The sequence below is a fragment of the Apiospora kogelbergensis genome, assembly GCF_038363985.1.
Source record: "Apiospora kogelbergensis strain CBS 113332 chromosome Unknown utg000007l_segment0_segment0, whole genome shotgun sequence".
Classification (NCBI taxonomy): domain Eukaryota; kingdom Fungi; phylum Ascomycota; class Sordariomycetes; order Amphisphaeriales; family Apiosporaceae; genus Apiospora; species Apiospora kogelbergensis.
Window position 1 is genome coordinate 3931635 of NW_027117424.1, and position 18061 is coordinate 3949695.

Here is an 18061-nt window from a genome sequence, read left to right on the forward strand (position 1 = left end):
TGACGTTGATATCATGGCCGATCGAATGATGAAGACTCAAAGCGCCCTGTTCGGACCGAGCTTTCGCTGCGTTTTCTCGTTGCACGAGATAACCGCTAGCGCGGTGTTGGACCGGCGTCCTGACCCATGTGCTTACTGCCCTGGTGATGATAAAGAAGAGCTCTGACGATCGGTGATACCTAGACCACGTTGGCATTTGATAGTGGTTGCACTTTTGGACAGCACCCTCCTCTACGAAGGCTAGCAAGTGTCAGCTTTTGGATGGGGTTGCTCTGAAAATGGAAGGTTGTTACAGGGCGGTTTGTAACATGTGTGTCGTCGAATATGTCGAACACGAGGCTACCTACATGTACTTAGTATGTATTTAGCATGGCTAGCAGAGCTGCTTGATCTTGACTAGAGCAAAATCTCAAAATACTTACAAGGCTGGTGAATGGTGGGCTTGTTTGGGCGGGGTTCGTCGATTGCATCCTAGACCCTCGGGCCATTAGACACCAAAAAACATACAACCATCCTATGTCTTTCCAAACGCCTTTTTCATTCCAATATCGTCAAATGACTGAGACTTCCCAGTTACAACCATTTCGATTGCTGGCTGTCGTTTGAGTCTTTCAACATACATGGCGCCGTCAATCTAGTATCCCTTCCCAGTGAGCTTCTGGTGCAAATCTTGAATGCAATCCAGAACAAGGCAAGTCTCACCGCAGTTGCCCGGACCTGCCACGCACTTCGAGATATCGCCGAGGCACGTCTATACTCCCATCTCACCCTTGAGAAGCGGGAGGCGCTCGCAGATTTGGGAAATGCTACGAGGGCAAGACCGAAGAGAGGCGGGTTCGTTCGGCGACTCGATCTACTGTTCGGCGGTACTGTATACGGCGATATCCTAGTGGATATGACAACTGCGGACACGGTCGCTGGTCTATTCCCTCGCCTCAAGCCCTGACTATCGAGTCTCCGTTCTGTGGCTCGGACTGCCTTGTTAATCTGAGCTGGTTAGAGGGAAATCGCCCGCTGATATAGACCTTTACGAAAGGCTATTCAAGTCAGCGTCATTGCTCAATGAGCCAAGTCGTAAACATGGCCCCTTTCAAAACTCGAGATCTTGTCTGGCTTGCCATCCCTAGAATCCCTCCAAGTGGGGCCAAACAACGACTATGGATAATATCGCTGGAAGCTGCGTGGCCCCTTACCGCGCAACCTCAGCCTTATACGCCTGGCCAGCTTCCAGATCATCTCACTTTCCAGACCTGCTCTGGACCTCGCCTTGTCCGATTTACGGATGGGAAGGCTATTTTCCAATCGGGAAGGAAAGAGACTCAACCTAATCTTTGATCTATCGTTTTCCCGCGAAATAGCACACTCCCGAGTCCTTGATGCCGATCTCTACGAGTGCGACGTACGCAATATGATCCGGGACATGAGACGGAGGCTTCAAGAGCTCCGATCTAGTAGCATTAGGGGGCTTTGATCCTTCTCCCACCCTCGTCTCGCCCGCGGCTCATCATAATCCCGACGACAAAGAGGAAGACAAGACAGAAAAAGACAGCTTCGACATCCACATAACCACGGTGAGGACGGGACCGCGCAAAGATCCTTATCATCACCTCCACCACGAAAAGAAGCCTTCAAGGGTGGTGCGCTACGAATACAGCTCGTCACGCCCTGGCGACGGCGAAGAATTCTTGGCAAGGCCGTACTTCGAGAGCACCGTTCTGCCAGAAGACGAGGCGGACTTGGAAGGCCAGCAACAAGAGGCAATTGAGATGTTCGCGTTTGAGAAATTGTCATAGCTATTGACAGGTACGATCCATAGCAGCTCACCTAACCTTGACACTCATTCATTCATTACCTTTATCTTATGACATCGGCCCATATGCATATCTGGCCGAGGGAAGGCAAAATCAACCACGGTTACATTCGTTAAGGGCCAAGCAGATAAGTTGGTCGAGTTGGAGCTTCCCCGCTCTCCCCAACTTCATCGCAGCTAAGGTGACGTCCGACTCCAGACCCTTTATCTTCCCCGCCCAATCGCCTCCCCGAAGCTGCTACGTCTGCCTATGCGGGGAAAACACAAAGTGAACGGAAGAGGATTGATCGCCCGATATCCTAGTAACGATACTACGTTGTCTTGAAAATGGGGACACGGAGAGAGCACCCTTCAAGACGGAGAAATCTGTCCTTCAGTGGTCAATCCCCCAACCAGGATGCATGCCAACACTGTGATATGTTCTATACAAAACTCGGCCGTTAACCGCCAGCAGAAGACGAGGCCTCCATTGCCTCTCTCCATTCATTATTCTCATCCCAAGGTCTGATCTGGGCTGTAGCTTCAAGTATGAAGGCCCATTTATCATGGATTTTGCCAGCTGCGACTTGGCTTGGCGGTATGTACATAGTGTCAATGCCAGGAAGCAAGCGCATCACTAACGTACCCTGTAGTAGTGGTACCGGCCGAGTCGCGTCTCGTCGGAATCCCCACCGTGCCATTCCAGGCGGCTGGCGAAGGCCAGCTGGCTTTGGGAAGCCTGAAGTCCATCATTGTGGACACACGCTTCACCGATGCCCGTGACGAGCAAGGCGAGACGCTGATACCGCCGACATTGCACGAATTCGCTGAGGTGTTCGCAGCGGATCTGAAAGACGCGCTCGGCCTGGAGCTCCAACTCTCCAATACAACTGATGCCGGCCAAGGTGCCATCTTTCTCACGTTGGGGGACTCCACTGATGAATATCTGGATGCTGCGGGAGCGCCAACGTCTGAGGGCTACACGCTCTCCGTGTCGGCCAACGGCATCACCGTCCGTGGCGCAAGCCCTCTGGGGGTGTGGTGGGGTACGCGGACGTTATTGCAACAAGCTATCTTGGGCAAAGCCGGCGCATCGCTTCCGTATGGAGAGGTGCACGATGCACCGGGCTGGGCGACCCGAGGGATGATGCTTGACGCCGGTCGGCACTACTACCCACCGGAGTTCATCACCGAGATATGCGCGTACATGTCATTCTTCAAACAGAACACGCTCCACCTCCACCTGAGCGACAATTTCAACGTCGCGGGCCACTATTCGCGGGACTTTGCCCTGCATCTGTTCGCTCGCTTCCGTCTCTGGTCCGACGCCGAGACGCTCGCGGGCCTGAACAAGTACCGGAACGAGTCGTACACGCGGGCGCAGTTCGAGCACATGCAGACCGCGTGCGCCGCCCGCGGCGTCACGATCCTGCCCGAGATCGAGGCGCCCGGCCACGCGCTGGCCATCGTGCAGTGGAAGCCGGAGCTGGGCCTGGCGAGCGACCTGAGCCTGCTCAACATCTCGCACCCGGCGACCATCCCCACCATGCAGGCCATCTGGGCCGAGTTCCTGCCCTGGTTTCACTGCAACACGGTACACATCGGCGCCGACGAGTATACGGCGGGCGCCGCCGAGTACAACCGCTTCGTCAACGCCATGTCGGCCTTCATCGCGGCGCAGTCGGGCAAGGCGATGCGCATCTGGGGCACCTTCCCGCCCAAGCCCGAGTACGACAACGTGCACGAGAACGTGTCGATCCAGCACTGGGCCTTCTTCGAAGACAACCCGCTCCGCGACTACATCCAGAACAACTACACGGTGCTCAACTCGGACGACTCGTACTACGTCGTCGCCAAGTGGTCCGCGAGCTACCCGCAGTCTGTCGACTTCCGCAGGACCTTCCATGGGAACCCAGCCGTCTCCGGGGGTGGGCTGTGGTACCCCCATATCTTTGACCAGAAGGATGCGTCGAACAACCCGCCGTCCAACAGCTCGAAGGTTTTGGGCTCCGTAGCCCCCCTCTGGAATGACTACGGCCAGAACGCGAGTGTTGTTTCGGAAGCTTACTATGCCTGGAGGGAGGGAATTCCGGCTCTCGGTGATAAGCAATGGGGAGGGGACCTGGCTGAATCCGAATTCGCCTCCGTCCTAAATGCGCTGCGTTCCAAGATTCCGGGACAGAATCTAGAGCGCAGTGTGACTTCCAAATCGTCGAAGATACTTGAATACGACTTCAAGGCAGGTGCAACAAATACGGCAGAGGGTCAAACACAACTCGACGACTTGTCAGGTAACGGGTACCACGCTTCGACGGATTGCCCATCTTCCGCCGGAGGCGGGGGAGGCTTGGCCATCAGTAGCGACTGTGTCGTCAAAACACCCCTGAGCTCCAAGGGGCGGAACTACACCCTTTCGCTGGACCTCAAGGTCGACAAGCTCGCGAGCCCGACCAACGCGACGCTGCTGTCGGGCGGCGACTCGGTGCTCATGCTGACACCCCATATCACTCTGTTCGCGTCCGGGTCGTACTACCGGCTCAACTCGACCGTCCCCCTGGGCAGCTGGGTGAACCTAAGCATCACTGGAAAGGGCAGTCAGACTTTCGCTACTGTCAAGACATTGGGTAGGAAGCGACAGGATTGCGGCGCCGAGCTGCAGCTCAGGAACGACGACGACGGCAAGCGAGAGGAGTTCCTGGCTATATTGGGGGTGCTGGGGCAATTCCATGTCTGGGCGCCCGTGGCGATTGAGGCACCGCTGGCGCAGATTGGCGGCGAAGGGTCGGGCTGGACTGGACAGCTGGGGAGCATGAAACTTACTTCTGAAGCTCTCTAATAAGGGCTTGTGGAAAATGGCCTTTCATGAGGTCTGTGCGCTACTCACAAGCCCAGGCATCCATGGCCTTGGGTCTAGCCTACTGGCGTTGCCCTCAGTTAGACTTTTTAAAGTCTTGAGATTTTGTTCCTCGCGCTTCCAAGCCACCCTTCACGGCCTAAGAATGAATAGCAAAATCCTGGGAATAAACTTACACAGGTTCTGCTAGTATTTTGCCGTCATGTTCTCGTTCAGCTGTGATATATGCGGTGTTGACATGGCTACTGCCCGCATCCGCACGCCCAATGAGCCGTTGAGCGCAGCCTGGAACTATGAAGCGGTCGGATACGTAGGGTTTTCTACAAACCCCCTGGACAAACACAATTCAGGAAGAAGAGTGTCAGCACTGCACAACTGTGCGCCGAACTACAATCGATGCTCAGGTTTCGACGCCACCGCCACCGTCTCCTTGCTGGCCAGATTGTGAGGATGAGGACGACAATGAATGGTTACCGAGCGAACAGTCCGAAAGCGACCGCAATCCCCTCACAGACGAATCTGGTGCGGGGTCTGATAGTTCCGGTTGCGGGTCACCACCAAGGCGCTCCTACAATGCGTCTGGCTGCAGCGACTGCGATAGCGATGGCAACTCTGAGGATAGCAAATATGACGGCACACCCATGCAATACCCTTTATCCGATTTGTTTGCTCCTTCGTCGCCTGAGCGGTTACCTCATGGTTCGTGGTATAACGGGGCACTGTATTATTCAGGCAATCGTCAGTATCCGCAGAGGGAATACATGCCTGACGTTGCGCAAAACATGCCATTAGAGCACATTGCCTCGCCTTCGTGTCAGAGTTCTCAAGGCATCAACGGTCACGTGCTAAGCCTGGCGCAAATGAAGAACTGCCGAAATGTTCGCTTTCTGGTACCAAAGTCGGCGTATTGGAAGACAGAGACAATCGACCAGCTCCTTGAAGAGGATAGTCTGTTCTATCTATCAGGGGAGTCAAATGGCTCGAATTTGGGCGCAGGAAGATATTTCCAACCATGGCATTCCTGCTACCCGCCGCGGCATGGGCTGCATGAGATAAGAACCAATTGGGAGCTCATGGGAGAAGGCTGTGATGTGAGGATACCAGATACTGCATGACCAAAACTTCTTTCTAACCGAAGCAGGGAAGCGACTCTTTACACCCATTGGCAGTCCACTCTTATTGCCTTGATATATATGCCAAATTGTCATACCTTCGACTAGGCCTGGTCGATCTTGATGGGCTTTGGCATTGGCGTGAGATACAGAGCCATCCAGACCTCTATGGAGTTGGCGACCGAGTTCCGCTACGGCGGCCGCAAGTCGAGCGAGCCCGCGAGCGTTGGGACTCCCCATGGCGCCATCTAGCCGGGGACGAGTGGCTTGCCGCCAATCCTGTCGAGATCCCAGGTATGTATGGGGCTCTGAAGGCTTGTATGAGCCGTCCGAATGGAAATCACACCCAGCAACCGGCTGCGGGCCTCTTGGCTCTCCCTGCCGAGATTATCCACTGCATTCTCTCAGCTCTTGATCCAATTGACGTCGACACGGTGGTTAAGACGTGCGGCTCGCTCTATGAGCATGCCCAGCCGGTCTTCAAAGGTTGTCTGTACAGGGACATGCGTTGGCTGTGGGAGGTTGTTGAAGGTAGTGAATACCCCGCGTCTCCCGACCGGCCAGCGACGTGGGATCCGCTCTGTCCATCTGGTCAGCCGCTTCCTACACTTCCGGTCGGCCTCGAAAGCGAGGAGGCCGAGGACGCCATCTGGGCGACCATCGTCGCGGAGGACCCCGAGATGGAGGGAGCGGCGAGAGCGGCCAAAGCGCTTAACCGCCTACGCCGTGAAGAGATCTTCGGGCCGTATTATGCAAGGCAGGAATCGTCGCTTCGCGAATGGCAAAGCTTCCGCGCGGATGTCGATGCATGGGTACGCAGTCGGCGATATGGAGCCACGCTGGCGAAGGAGAAGACAAATTGGAGACGCCTGTGGTGGCTATGCAACTCGGCGACAACCCCCTTGCCAGGTTTGCGGAATCGAGCACGGATCTGGGACGACTGTAATCAAATAATGGATGTCGTCTCACTGGCGCGCGACTCGGGAGAGGTTGACAAAAGACTTGGGTCGCTGCACAGCAGGTTGTCGGACCCTTCTCAGCCAGGCTGGTCCACGAATCCGGAAGTTGATGATTGGTTTTAAAGCAACTAACCAAGATGTGTATTATATCTCCACTGATCAGAGGCAAGCGGCTCATAGGACGGGCCCGTCTGAGCCAGCCTGCATTCGAGGATATTATCAGAATACATATAAACATGAAATAAGGAACGTTATCGAAGTGAACACCCCGTGTTTCTAATCCCCCCTAGTTCCATTGTCCTCGCCCCATGGGATCAATCTGCCAAATGCACTCCGCCCCTCTCCAATGCGACAAATCAACAGTACGGCGGCTTGCAGGGTAGGCCATAACTGTAAGTATTGTACACGCCAATGGGACACTCGTCGCTGTTCTGGAAGAACTCGAAGAACGTGTCGGGCGTTGAGGTCACTTACTCACGAGTGTATTAGTCGTGTCATCGGCATCAACCTCTCGACACCTTCTTGGCCTCAAGAAGCTTGAAAAAAAAAGGCAAAGCACTCACCCCCTGAGACGCATTTCCCCGCACTAAACGAGCAAGGCCCCACGTCGATGGTGTAAGCAAACCCGGGCTCCATGTGCAGCGGCGGGAAGGCGGGGAACATGGTGGAAGGCGGCTGGTTGCGGAACGTGGTGGAGCGGTCCGGGCAGTAGCCCGGGTCGTAGCCCGTGAAGACGAAGGTGCCGGGCCCGCTGTAGGTGAAGAAGCGCGACGACGGCGGGGAGCTGGTCGCGCCGCGGGAAGAGGAAGACGAGGCTGCAGTTGGCGTCGGCGCGGCCCGCGGGGATGTCGAAGGCGAAGATGGACGACACGTCGCGCGGCGTGAACCGGCCCGCCAGCGAGGGGCCGAACGCCCGGTCCGGCTGCGACGCCGAGATCTGCGTGATGTAGTGCGGGAACTCGTACTGGCCGGCCGTCAGGTAGGCGGGGCAGCCCGCCGCGCGCGGGCTCGGGGCCCATTCGTGGTCTTGCAGGGGGCGCCGGCGGACTTGGTAGGTCGGGTACGGGAGGACGGTGTAGGTCGCTGTAGCGAAGTGGAGGAAGAGGGTGAAGAAGGAGAGCAAAGGGGAGGAGATGAGCAGTAGTTGTGGGCGTATCATGGCGAACGAGTGTGTAGGTCTCAACATTAATGATATTGGTCAATGACCCGCTTGAGCTGTACGGGAGTATGTTAGATGATGCTTTTTTTGAGAATACTGCAGGGGCCGAAACGAGGTCTTTCCTTTATTCATATACCAAAGGGTATAGTTGGCCCTGTCTCGTCGCGCGACTCTACATCCCCTCCTCGGTCCGGAAGCCATTTCCTGTTTATTCACTGTACCAGCGGCGTACCGAGATGGCTGGATGTCTATACAAGCTATCCCTTGAACATGCAGCTTCTTGTCGTCCGTTTCCGACCTGCAGCATGCACGTGTCACGTTCAAGAAAACGAACCCTCTTCTGATTGGGCCACGAGGGGCGACATTAAGTGCAAGAGACCACGATGCTGCCAGCCGCAACTGCCTAAGCAATGGCTTTTCCTATCTCTTCAACGTGTCGGAATAGGAGGCCCTCGCTGCTGCATATGTTCGCTTGCACCCCACAGTCTCAATCCTCCAACGACTACAACGACGACACATGAGGCTTGCAGCCGTTCTTCTGGGGAAAGAGGCTTGCCGCTGCTCTTTTGCTCTGGGGAATGCGCGGTATGTCTCACAAGATAATTGTTCATTCCTTGCCGTGGTGTCGGGTGGCGTCCACGCCTGGGTTCGTCGTCACACATGCGTCGGACGCTAGCATGGTAGGTACTGGAGAAACCTGCCAGCTCTTGGGGTGGTATTTCGCGAAGGCCTTCGCATCTACCCGTCCTCCTCTTGACGCCACTGTTCATGAAAGGCGTCATTCATCATATCTGTGTTGCAGGAAACATGACTCTGGAGTGGTGACCGGGACCCTTTCTTGGCCCACGAGCCTATTGGTATACTGATCTCAGGCATATGAACACAGCGCAGTTTAACCCGTCTTCTCAGTCCGTACCTTCACCGCATGTCCGGGAATTCTGGTTTGCCTGGTGATTCCTCTATATCCTATTCTTTCTCACGCTTCGTGCTATTGGCTCGCTACACAAGGAGCAGGCCCCGCTGCCCTCTTTTAACCCATGGCAACGACGGCAACCCCATCTGCTTGTCGATATCCTGCTCAACTAATTGTTGCCAGGCTGAGAGCCATGGGGGCTACTAGGCGCCACCAGTACGGTTGTCGAGCTTGACTTCCGTAGATCGGCAAGCTCCATGCTCTGGTCGCAACCTGCGCAGTGTCGTAGGGTCGGGTCTTTACGCTGCGAAACTGTATCCACGATGAGTCGAAATATAAACCAGACGGCCTGGAGCAACACCAGATCCGCTACCAGAATGGAGAAGAACAAAGTACCGGGCGCTTTCGTACGTGGAACCTGGCAGATGTAGTTCGTCGAGAAATAGGCAGGGGTGGCCCCTAAGCTCGGTTGCGGCTCACCATTAGGGTCAAATGCTTTCGACGCAAGATGCCTATCGAGTAGGTTGCGGATCGCCATATTCTCTGGTATGTTGGTCCTATTATTATACCATTCGACCTCGCTGGCTAGGCCTCCGGTTAGGTTGGCAAGTAATCCTGGTTGAGTGAGCATGTTGGGCACGCTTCTGCTGGGTGTTAATAGTCATTCGGCATTCAATCGAAGTTAAAGGAGAAAGGGAGTGAGGAACACGCACGACTCGTTACGTCCGAGATCTGCCAATACTGTATGCCACATCCCTTTTCCCAATAAATTCACGCGGTTCCAGATTTCAGGATAGGGGTGCTGCCAACTATTCTTTTCTGGTGCCGCCAGCGACGGGATATCATCAGCGGCGCAAACATTCCCCTCCACGAAGCAGCGGACGAAAAAGAAGTCGTCACGCATAGTTTCTTCATAAGTGTCGTTGTCTGTCCCATTGGCTCGCCGTTGAAGTATGATGGCAGCATTATATCTCCTTTCATGTGCCAACTTCGGTCTCGCCTTGCTTGCACTTAATATATAAGTCTTCGCTGTTATGGCCGAATACGTGCGCAGTATCGACTCCCCCAATATAGGCTGGGTGACTTTACCTTGTCCCGGGATAGGAAGGTCTCAACGTTAGGGTAAACGGCGGCCTCATAGGTGCCCTTCATCTCGAAATACGTCGGCCCCAGTGCCGACGCAGTCTTCGAGGTATCGATGTCTACCGCACAGCTGGCCAGAGCATGGACCAATACGCCTGCACCCGACGATGCCGTATTGCGTGGACTCTGTGTGTATCTGCCCAAGACGTCTATGGTCACCTCGGTGACGTTGCATCTCTGCAGCATGTTGTTATGATATACAAGAGAGCCCAGATTGACTCTAGTCCCATCATCTTTCAGCCGCCACACACTCTTCAGAGTGTAAGCAATGGCGTTGTTTTGGGTGAAGAGGAGGGTATTCAGCGGCAAGGTGACCGGCGCACAGGTTGCCCGAGTATCTCCGACAAAATATGAGGGCCATCGAATGCCTCCATGCTGAGAGGGGTCGACGACGGTTCCGTTGGGGTTATTAGATGACGTGGCCACCAGTTCATAACCTGTAGATGCGAAGTTGATAAATGAGACGAGGACAACTGTGATAATGCCGCCAATTATAACACTTGGAGTGAACCATTTAAATGGGTAGGCCCGGGTAACATTGTAAGAGAAGGATGACTGATGCATGTTTTGTATTAGACTGTGTATACGGGCACAGTCATGTATGAAGAAGGTCCCTAGGCGATGACCGTTTATATGTGGCCCCAGCAGTCCGGCCCTGAGAAATCGGTGGTGGCTTAGGGTTGCAGGCTTCGTAAGACAGAGGTGCATTTCTATCGTGCTACCGTGTCTACAGCCTCATAAGAAGTCAGAATATATGGGCCGCATGAATATGCCTAGTTCTGTTTTCTTCTTCTACTCTCGCCAAGAGGCATCGGGATTGGGCCACTTGCCGCTTGCCAGTGGTGGCTTACGGTCGCATCGCAAACTAAACCCCCAACAACCAGCCCATGGGATTGATAGGCGCACAGTATCTATTCTATTTTTTCCCATGAGACATGCTTACGACCTGCGCCACCCCTGAGCCCCCTGGCCTGCCGCCTGTGTTTTTCAGTGTCTTTGCACTCGTGCGTCGCTGCACATCGGGCTTGGCAGAATTTTGGTCAATCTCATGCAAGCGCTGGAATTATCTCTATAAATGATAAGATCTTATTATACGTACTTATAAGCTACTCCGACAACGATGGTAATAGCGTGTAAGTTATTATAGTACTTACAAAAGCTACACTGCTGGCGTAATATAGATATACGAACACTTGCAGCGCAGGATCGGTCGACTCTCGCAAATATGACTATCTACGCCGGTCTCACTGACGCGCTTTTCGCGGCGCAGCAGAACAATACTGTCAACACCGTATCATCAAAATTGCGGCTTTTGATCCATCCAGCAAGTCCAAAATGTCCTGAAATGAAGGCCATGCCTCGCATCATGTCAGGGTCAGTAATGACACTTTCGCCAACCGGATCCTTTTCGTGAATGTAAGGGCCCTAGGTCCCGTCTTTGGCGTACGAGAGGGCATCTAGAGACTCCTGTCTGGAGACCGGTTAGCTTCCCTACACGAGCCGTAGCCAACCCCCATTTCCAGATTTAATCCATGTTATCCTGTTTCCCCTTCTATTCTTCTCTTCAAGCAGCATTCGTGCTTTTGCGTACTCCCCGGAATAGGCCCTTGCTATGGAAGCTCCCCTCGATTTCGTCCAGGCTGCGCCCCCGGGTTTCCGGCATATACAGGAAGCAGACGACGGCCGTCAGCAGCAGACAGCCGCCAAACAAGAAGTAGGCGCCTGAGTCGGTGGCGGCGAGCATGATGGGTACGATGAGGGCGACGAGGAAGTTGGTGAGGCTGTAACTGACGTAGGCCATGCCCGTGGCCGTGGCGCGGGTGCGCTTGGGCTGGATCTCGGCCGCGAACACCTTGACGTGGATGGCCCAGCTGATGCAGAAAATGACAATGTACACGTAAATGGCCACGATGACGACCCAGCGGCCCGCGCCCGCGTCCGCGTGCACCGTGTGTCCCGCGTACAGTCCGCCGATCAGGAACATCAGCACCGCCATCGACACCCCGCCCAGGATCAGGCTGGGCCGCCGGCCCCAGCTGTCGGCCCAGATGGTGGCGGGGATGGTCACAGCGAAAATCACGATACCGGATACCCCCGAGGCGAGGAAACTGGCTTGGTTCGAGGTGAGTCCAGCTTGCTGGAACACGAGAGGCGCGTACTGAAGGGTGAATATTTCACGTCAGCACAGTCCAGCAAATGCAGGAGCATCACGGGGGGCTTACGAATAGAACACCATCGATACCGCTCATCTGGATCATTCCCATGAGGAAGAGGCCAGCCAGAAGTTGCGGTCGGGTACTGGGATCCGAAAAGGCTTCCCATATAGTCACTTGTTTCGGCTCGTCGCGGGTTGGCTCAGTGTCGCCTGGTGTACGGCGGAAGTGTTCATCCTCGTTCTTGGATTGTCTCTTCTCGTTCTTCTCATCGTCCCCATCGGAGGATGTGGTTTCTGACAGCTGGCCAACGGCCTTCTCTCGATCGGCCAGATCTACTCCAAGTCTATCCCAGACGGCAGCTGTCTCGTTGCCTCTTCCCCGGAGCGTGAGCCATCGGGGGGATTCAGGCAGAACGACCAAGGCCATTGCCGTGAAAACAAATGAATACACGGCCAGGATAATTAGTGGCAGGCGCCATGAAAAGGATGAGGTCATGCTCTCGGTGCCATAGCAGGTGAAGAATCCCACGACCAAGCCCAAGGTATGAAACAGCTGGGGCGCCGTGGTGAGAGCAGCACGATACTTGGGGGTAGAGATTTCGGTGATGTAGCTATCCGAGGGTACGGGACTGTCAGTATCGTGTGGTTCTTCAAGGAATTGCACAAGGTCTTACACAATCATGGGGCCAACGTAGAGACCCTCGCCAACACCCTCGACAATACGACCGACGATGAACATGGCCAGATTGACGGAGCCCGCTTGGAGAGCGGCGCCAACAGCAAAGATGAGCGTGCCGATGGCGATGCCCCGAACGCGGCCGACGCCGTCGGCAAGTCGGCCGGCAACCAGGGACGAGAAGGCGGCGGCCAAGATGAGGGACGAGACGATGAGACCCTGGATGGTGGGGTGGTCGCTGCCGCCGACGGTGCGTCGGAAGTCGTCCATGACGAGAATGGGGCCGATGATGCTCGTCTCGATGCCGAAGGAGAAGCCGCTCAGGGCGCAGAGAGTGCTGGACACGACGTAGCCCGGAGGCCGCTGCAGGAACTTGGAGAGCGCCATGGTGTGGTGAGAAGTTGTAAGTTGTAAGTAGCACGTGGGGAGAAAGGTGGGAGGAAGGAGGAAGGATCTTATTTTGACGGACATGTCCACAAGTTCGATTTCGCCATTGCATTCGATTGAGGGCGTCTTCGTGCCGTGCTTCGTGCCGCGTCTTTGTTTCCCTTCTGGGCCTGGCACCTTGGCATCTGGCATTTGAGACCAGCCGTATGCCTGCCGGATCGCCTTCCTCTTTGGGAAATTTTGACGCGCAAGTTCTGCTCCCAGCGCCAGCCAGCATCGCTACTCGTCAAAATTCCCCAATCGGGCGTCGTACACGGCGACATTCCCTGCCACCGCTCCCCTCCCACCGCTACTAATACATGGGCCATGTTCACTGCAGCCGTCACCCGTATTAGAAACCATAACCATCCAAGCTCAGACCCATCCATCCCCCTTCTTCCTCCGCATCTTCCAACAATGGCCACCATGCAACCATCGTCTGCAAGCTGCCTCTGTCTACTGAGATGGCATCACGGATGCGACATTGAGCATCCCATCTGGGCGAATGGGAGAATTGATCATCACCTTGGAACGCTTTCCGGGATGCACAGGAGGTGCCATCCATCGTCCGACGTTCCGTCACGACCATCCAGACTCCCTATATAGATGGAAGCTGGCCGCGCACTGATCTGGTCTCTCAGTATCACCTCTTTCCTACGAGTAAAATATAACGGTCTATTCGCTTCTATCCAGATACACGACCAACAAGCACACCGACAGAAACCATCAGAAACCACCCATCATGTACATGTTCATAGGCATCTCTATACTGGCTCTGGTCCTCGTCACCGCCATAAGGCCCCTCTTCGATTACTTCCGAGACGTCCGTGGCCTTCGCAAGTACCCCCGCCAGAACTTCCTGTCGGGCCTGACGGCCCTCGCCTACAATTGGGAGATGGGCATGGCCCGACGTCCGTCGGCGAAGCTGCGCACCCGGCGCCTGTACGAGGCCCACCAGGCGAAGGGCCCCATCATCCGCGTGGCGCCGGACTGGCTGTCGTTCGGCACGGCGGCGGCCGTCAAGGACATCTACGGGCACAAGTCGCCGCTGGCCAAGAACGAGGTGTACGCCGCGCTGCAGGGCGAGGGCCAGCACCTGGCCAACATGACCGACAAGGCCTTCCACTCGCGCCGCCGCCACCTCGTCGCCGCCTCGTACGCGCCCAAGAACATCGAGGCCTGGCAGCCCAAGACGGCCGACCTGGCCCGCGTCCTCGTCGCCAACCTCGACGACCTGTGCACCGCCCCGCTGCCCAAGGGCCAGTTGCCCGCGCCCCGCGATCTCAAGTTCGACGGCTGCCTGTGGGGCCTCATCTTCGGCTGCGAGGGCGTTTGCCAGATCGGCATGAGCACCAAGCTCGGCTTCATCCAGCAGGGCTCCGACCTCTTCGAACTCCGCAACCCAGACGGGTCGACGCAGAAAATCAACCTCATCCAGACCCTGCATGGCTACTACGGGCCCGTGGCCACCCTGGTGTGGGACACCAAAAACTTCGAAAAACTCAAGTTTGTCGCGGGTCTCTTTTCCAAGTGGTATTCCAAAGGGTGGGAGCATGGTGTGGAGTGGCGCCGATTTCTGACCCAATTGGTCCAAGACCGAGAAGAGCGTTTCCATGCCGGAGAAGAACTGGATGATCTTTTCCAGCCTATGCTCGTGGATAGACGCACGGGAGAACGCCCTGAAGTCAGCCTAACCGACCGGATTGCCGAGATGGATCAGATGTGTAAGTGTCATCCAGCAACGGCCCCCAACCAGTTTGCATACTGACCCTTCGTGCCTCAGTTGCCGGTGCCATCGACGGAACAGGGAGTTCCATGGTCAACACGCTGTACTACATCATCAAGCACCCCGAGGTATATAAGCGTGTCCGCGCCGAGATCGATGCCGCTCTCAGCCCCGACGACGTCATTGCTCCGTGGGACAAGGTCAAGACGCTCCCATTCCTCAAGGCTTGCATCGACGAGGCGGGACGTCTGGCACCCGGTGTGGCTGGCGACCTCCCCCGCAAGACTCCGCCCGGGAAGGATTACATGGTGGCCGGCGTGCCGGTGCCAGGAAACACCAATGTCAGCATCTCGGCCTACACGGCGCAGCGCGATCCCGACATTTTCCCAGATCCACACACATTTAAGCCAGAGAGGTGGCTGATCAAGGGCGAGGACCAGCTGAAGAGGATGTTGGACGTATACCTCGTCTTTACCATGGGATCCAGGATGTGCATGGGGAAGAGCGTCACCGTCCTGCTCCAGTCCACTTATCTTGCCACGCTGCTGCACAGGTACGACTTTGCGTTGGCGCATCCGGACTGGGAGTTGCCGAAGATCGAGTTCTTCAACATGTGGCCCCAGTCCATGCCTATCAAGATCTGGAGACGGGAGTTGGAAACGCCCAATGGCGTGACTGCATAGAGGCCCTGGTCATGCCAGGGATTCCGCCAGTCGTTGCAGGACTTGCACTCGGTTCCGTGTCTTGAAGCCACAACGTACTTCAAGGTCACCCAACAGTGTCCAGATTTTCGTCTTTCTCCCGAGACCGTCGATATACTTGGCGGCTAGAGACACGATGTGAGTGAAGATTCAATATCTTGGATGTAACGGATGACTGCAGCAAGTCATAAGACCCAGCCGGAACGTACCGAAGAACAGAGGTTGGCCAGAGAATGCGCGCACGCTGGAAGGAACATCGGAAACGGCGGTGTTAGCTATCTCATAGGCGTGTACTTGAATCTAAAGCCAAAGTTAGTCGAGCTTGTGTGATTCGAGAAACCGAACTTGCTTCATGAGGATCACAAGGTAAAGCGTGAGGCGTCGCTTCGGTATATAGTAATATGTGGAGCAGGTGGTACCACATCATCGCGGCGGCTTAGAAGGATATCGGTCAGCTCCACCCGTTTACGTCTGTCTTTGACGACCATATTAGCCAACTTACCAGATGTGGGCACGGCGAAGTAAATCTTCTCGAATCCGAGATCATCCGGACAGCCGTACTTGACGCCCTGGAAGGAGATGGGCAGGTTGTCAAGCCATACTGCCGCCTCTTGGCGAATCCTCGCAAGTTGGCTATGGAGCGACAGGTTGGTGTCGGGGGCGTAGATCAGGTGAATTGCCCTGGCAGCCAGCGCGAGGACCTGGTGACCCAAAATGTCCTCTTCTGTCTCGCCCGTACGCCACTCGTAGTTCCACTCATCGGGACTGAACTGCAGGGGCGTCGCATTTTCAAGCGCAATGGTAATCTCATGCCGGACGTAGATCCAGAAATTGGCGCGGTCGATGCCCTCACTCCGGGCGTCGATTCCACGCTCGCGGATGAGTGCCAGGGCGCCATGCAGATGGCGTTGGTGCTCGTGGGTATGGGCCTCCAGCATCTCGTAGCTGGACAGCAGCATGTTGGCCGTCAGCATGTCGTCGCGGCCGGAGTCCGACGCGCTGTTCAGATGCTGAATCAACAAGAGCAGGGCATCTCCGTAATAATGAGTAGCGGGCGCGGACCAAATCTCGCCAGAGGCGATCAGGCTGAGCTGCTTGGCCGCGAAGGCGCAGACGCATTTGGTGAGAAGGCTGGACACGAGACAGCGCCGCGGCACTTCGCACTGGTAAGAGCGGTCATGGTCGAAGACATCCATCCAGGTGGCGACCCCTGTAGTATAGACAGAAAGTAAGTGCGCAGCTTCCGAGTTGATAGAGAGGGGGCTAGGCTGGAGGAAACGGCGGGCGACGCCGACGTCATGGAAGTCACAGAAGGGGAGCTTAAAGAGACAGAAGGGTCCGAATTTGAGCCTCTCTGGGGATTGACGGATGAAGAGATGCTCGGCACCGACAGCGTCCTTGACCGCGGCAAGCCGGGCGTGGACTTGGACGTGGCTGATGCTGACGAAGCTTCCTCGGGACTGAGACCGGCCACCGCGCCAGGCCCTGGCTCGACAGACGTCGCCTCGGCCACGGGCGGGGGACACCAAGCTGAGGGGATGATGAACTCGAACGGGTGACAATCCAGGCTTAGACGCTCGCAATTGCCGCATACTGGCTTCTTCTCGTCGCAGCTAGCATGGCGCGCCTTGCATGTATAACTATCGTTCCCGAGACAGGAAATGTCAAAACTCTAAACTACTCTAGCGAATTCAAGGCGGCAAGGGTGTAGATGGGGATGACTAACCAGCCTAGAAATGCGCCTCTAGGTTAGCATCGATGCTGTACAGCCAATTATAGCCGACTAGAGGTGGTGGGATAGCGCTCACCGGTTTTCCTACGGCGCCCCGACCGGCGTTTCTGCTTTCCGCCTCTGGAGTTGGTCTCGTTCCTGTCGGGCGCGGCTCCGAGCTGGTCCATCAGGGCAGCAAATACTGGTCTAAACGTGTCTATTTTGGTTCTCGCTTTCCGTGTGACCCGAGCTCGCGACGTGGTAGGTGTACAACAGCGGATGCCGAGGCCAAGGAATCAGGTGATCAAGACTGTCCGCACCCTTCAATTAGTAATCGAGTCAGCAACGGGTCAACGTTATCCCAGCTCCCGCTGACCAAATTTGACGAGATCCTGACGCACATTCAAGTGCACCGCCAAGAGTAAGACAGATACTCTTTGAACTTAGAAGACGGTACAGGTTTGTGGTAGAACAGAGACGGGTGAGAAGGCAATGACGGACTTCCAAGTTTATCAGCTGAAACGGGGTCGCAATCAGATTCACTCTGGTCTGTCCTAGGACGGGATCTGGATGCCAGGACGGGAAATCAAGGTGGTCTGTGTACTGTGTGCAGTAAGGCGAGATAGCGAGATAGAGTATATGTCTGTGTTATGCCGCATGTCCGAGATATCCAATTAGATTGGTACATATACGATGTCCCCCCGCCCCCCACTCACCCACTCTCACCCGCCCTTGAC

At 55.7% G+C, this 18061-nt stretch overlaps 8 protein-coding genes across 8 annotated transcripts; 3 read left to right on the forward strand and 5 right to left on the reverse strand.

The window, feature by feature from the left end:
• Positions 1-2338: 2338 nt before the first annotated feature.
• On the forward strand, positions 2339-4625 carry PG998_011690 (uncharacterized protein; the record flags this gene model as incomplete). The annotated part of the gene is made up of 2 exons (XM_066878506.1): positions 2339-2387; positions 2443-4625. 2 exons carry the CDS (start codon positions 2339-2341, stop codon positions 4623-4625), a joined length of 2232 nt encoding a protein of 743 aa, XP_066727560.1.
• A 220-nt stretch (positions 4626-4845) lies between these two features.
• On the forward strand, positions 4846-6837 carry PG998_011691 (uncharacterized protein; the record flags this gene model as incomplete). Its single annotated transcript, XM_066878507.1, has 3 exons — positions 4846-4953; positions 4994-5591; positions 5864-6837. 3 exons carry the CDS (start codon positions 4846-4848, stop codon positions 6835-6837), a joined length of 1680 nt encoding a protein of 559 aa, XP_066727561.1.
• A 463-nt stretch (positions 6838-7300) lies between these two features.
• On the reverse strand, positions 7301-7873 carry PG998_011692 (uncharacterized protein; the record flags this gene model as incomplete). Its single annotated transcript, XM_066878508.1, has 1 exon — positions 7301-7873. One exon carries the CDS (start codon positions 7871-7873, stop codon positions 7301-7303), a length of 573 nt encoding a protein of 190 aa, XP_066727562.1.
• Positions 7874-8955: 1082 nt separating this feature from the next.
• Positions 8956-9417, reverse strand: PG998_011693 (uncharacterized protein; the record flags this gene model as incomplete). Its single annotated transcript, XM_066878509.1, has 1 exon — positions 8956-9417. One exon carries the CDS (start codon positions 9415-9417, stop codon positions 8956-8958), a length of 462 nt encoding a protein of 153 aa, XP_066727563.1.
• Positions 9418-9818: 401 nt separating this feature from the next.
• On the reverse strand, positions 9819-10493 carry PG998_011694 (uncharacterized protein; the record flags this gene model as incomplete). The annotated part of the gene is made up of 1 exon (XM_066878510.1): positions 9819-10493. The coding sequence occupies one exon, from the start codon at positions 10491-10493 to the stop codon at positions 9819-9821; it is 675 nt and encodes a 224-aa protein (XP_066727564.1).
• A 1000-nt stretch (positions 10494-11493) lies between these two features.
• Positions 11494-13147, reverse strand: PG998_011695 (uncharacterized protein; the record flags this gene model as incomplete). Its single annotated transcript, XM_066878511.1, has 3 exons — positions 11494-12087; positions 12152-12695; positions 12759-13147. 3 exons carry the CDS (start codon positions 13145-13147, stop codon positions 11494-11496), a joined length of 1527 nt encoding a protein of 508 aa, XP_066727565.1.
• A 781-nt stretch (positions 13148-13928) lies between these two features.
• Positions 13929-15595, forward strand: PG998_011696 (uncharacterized protein; the record flags this gene model as incomplete). The annotated part of the gene is made up of 2 exons (XM_066878512.1): positions 13929-14910; positions 14970-15595. 2 exons carry the CDS (start codon positions 13929-13931, stop codon positions 15593-15595), a joined length of 1608 nt encoding a protein of 535 aa, XP_066727566.1.
• Positions 15442-17252, reverse strand: PG998_011697 (uncharacterized protein; the record flags this gene model as incomplete). Its single annotated transcript, XM_066878513.1, has 3 exons — positions 15442-15738; positions 16129-16881; positions 16923-17252. Coding segments are annotated over 3 exons (1380 nt in total), but the record flags the coding sequence as incomplete, so codon positions are not given.
• Between the last annotated feature and the right edge of the window lie 809 nt (positions 17253-18061).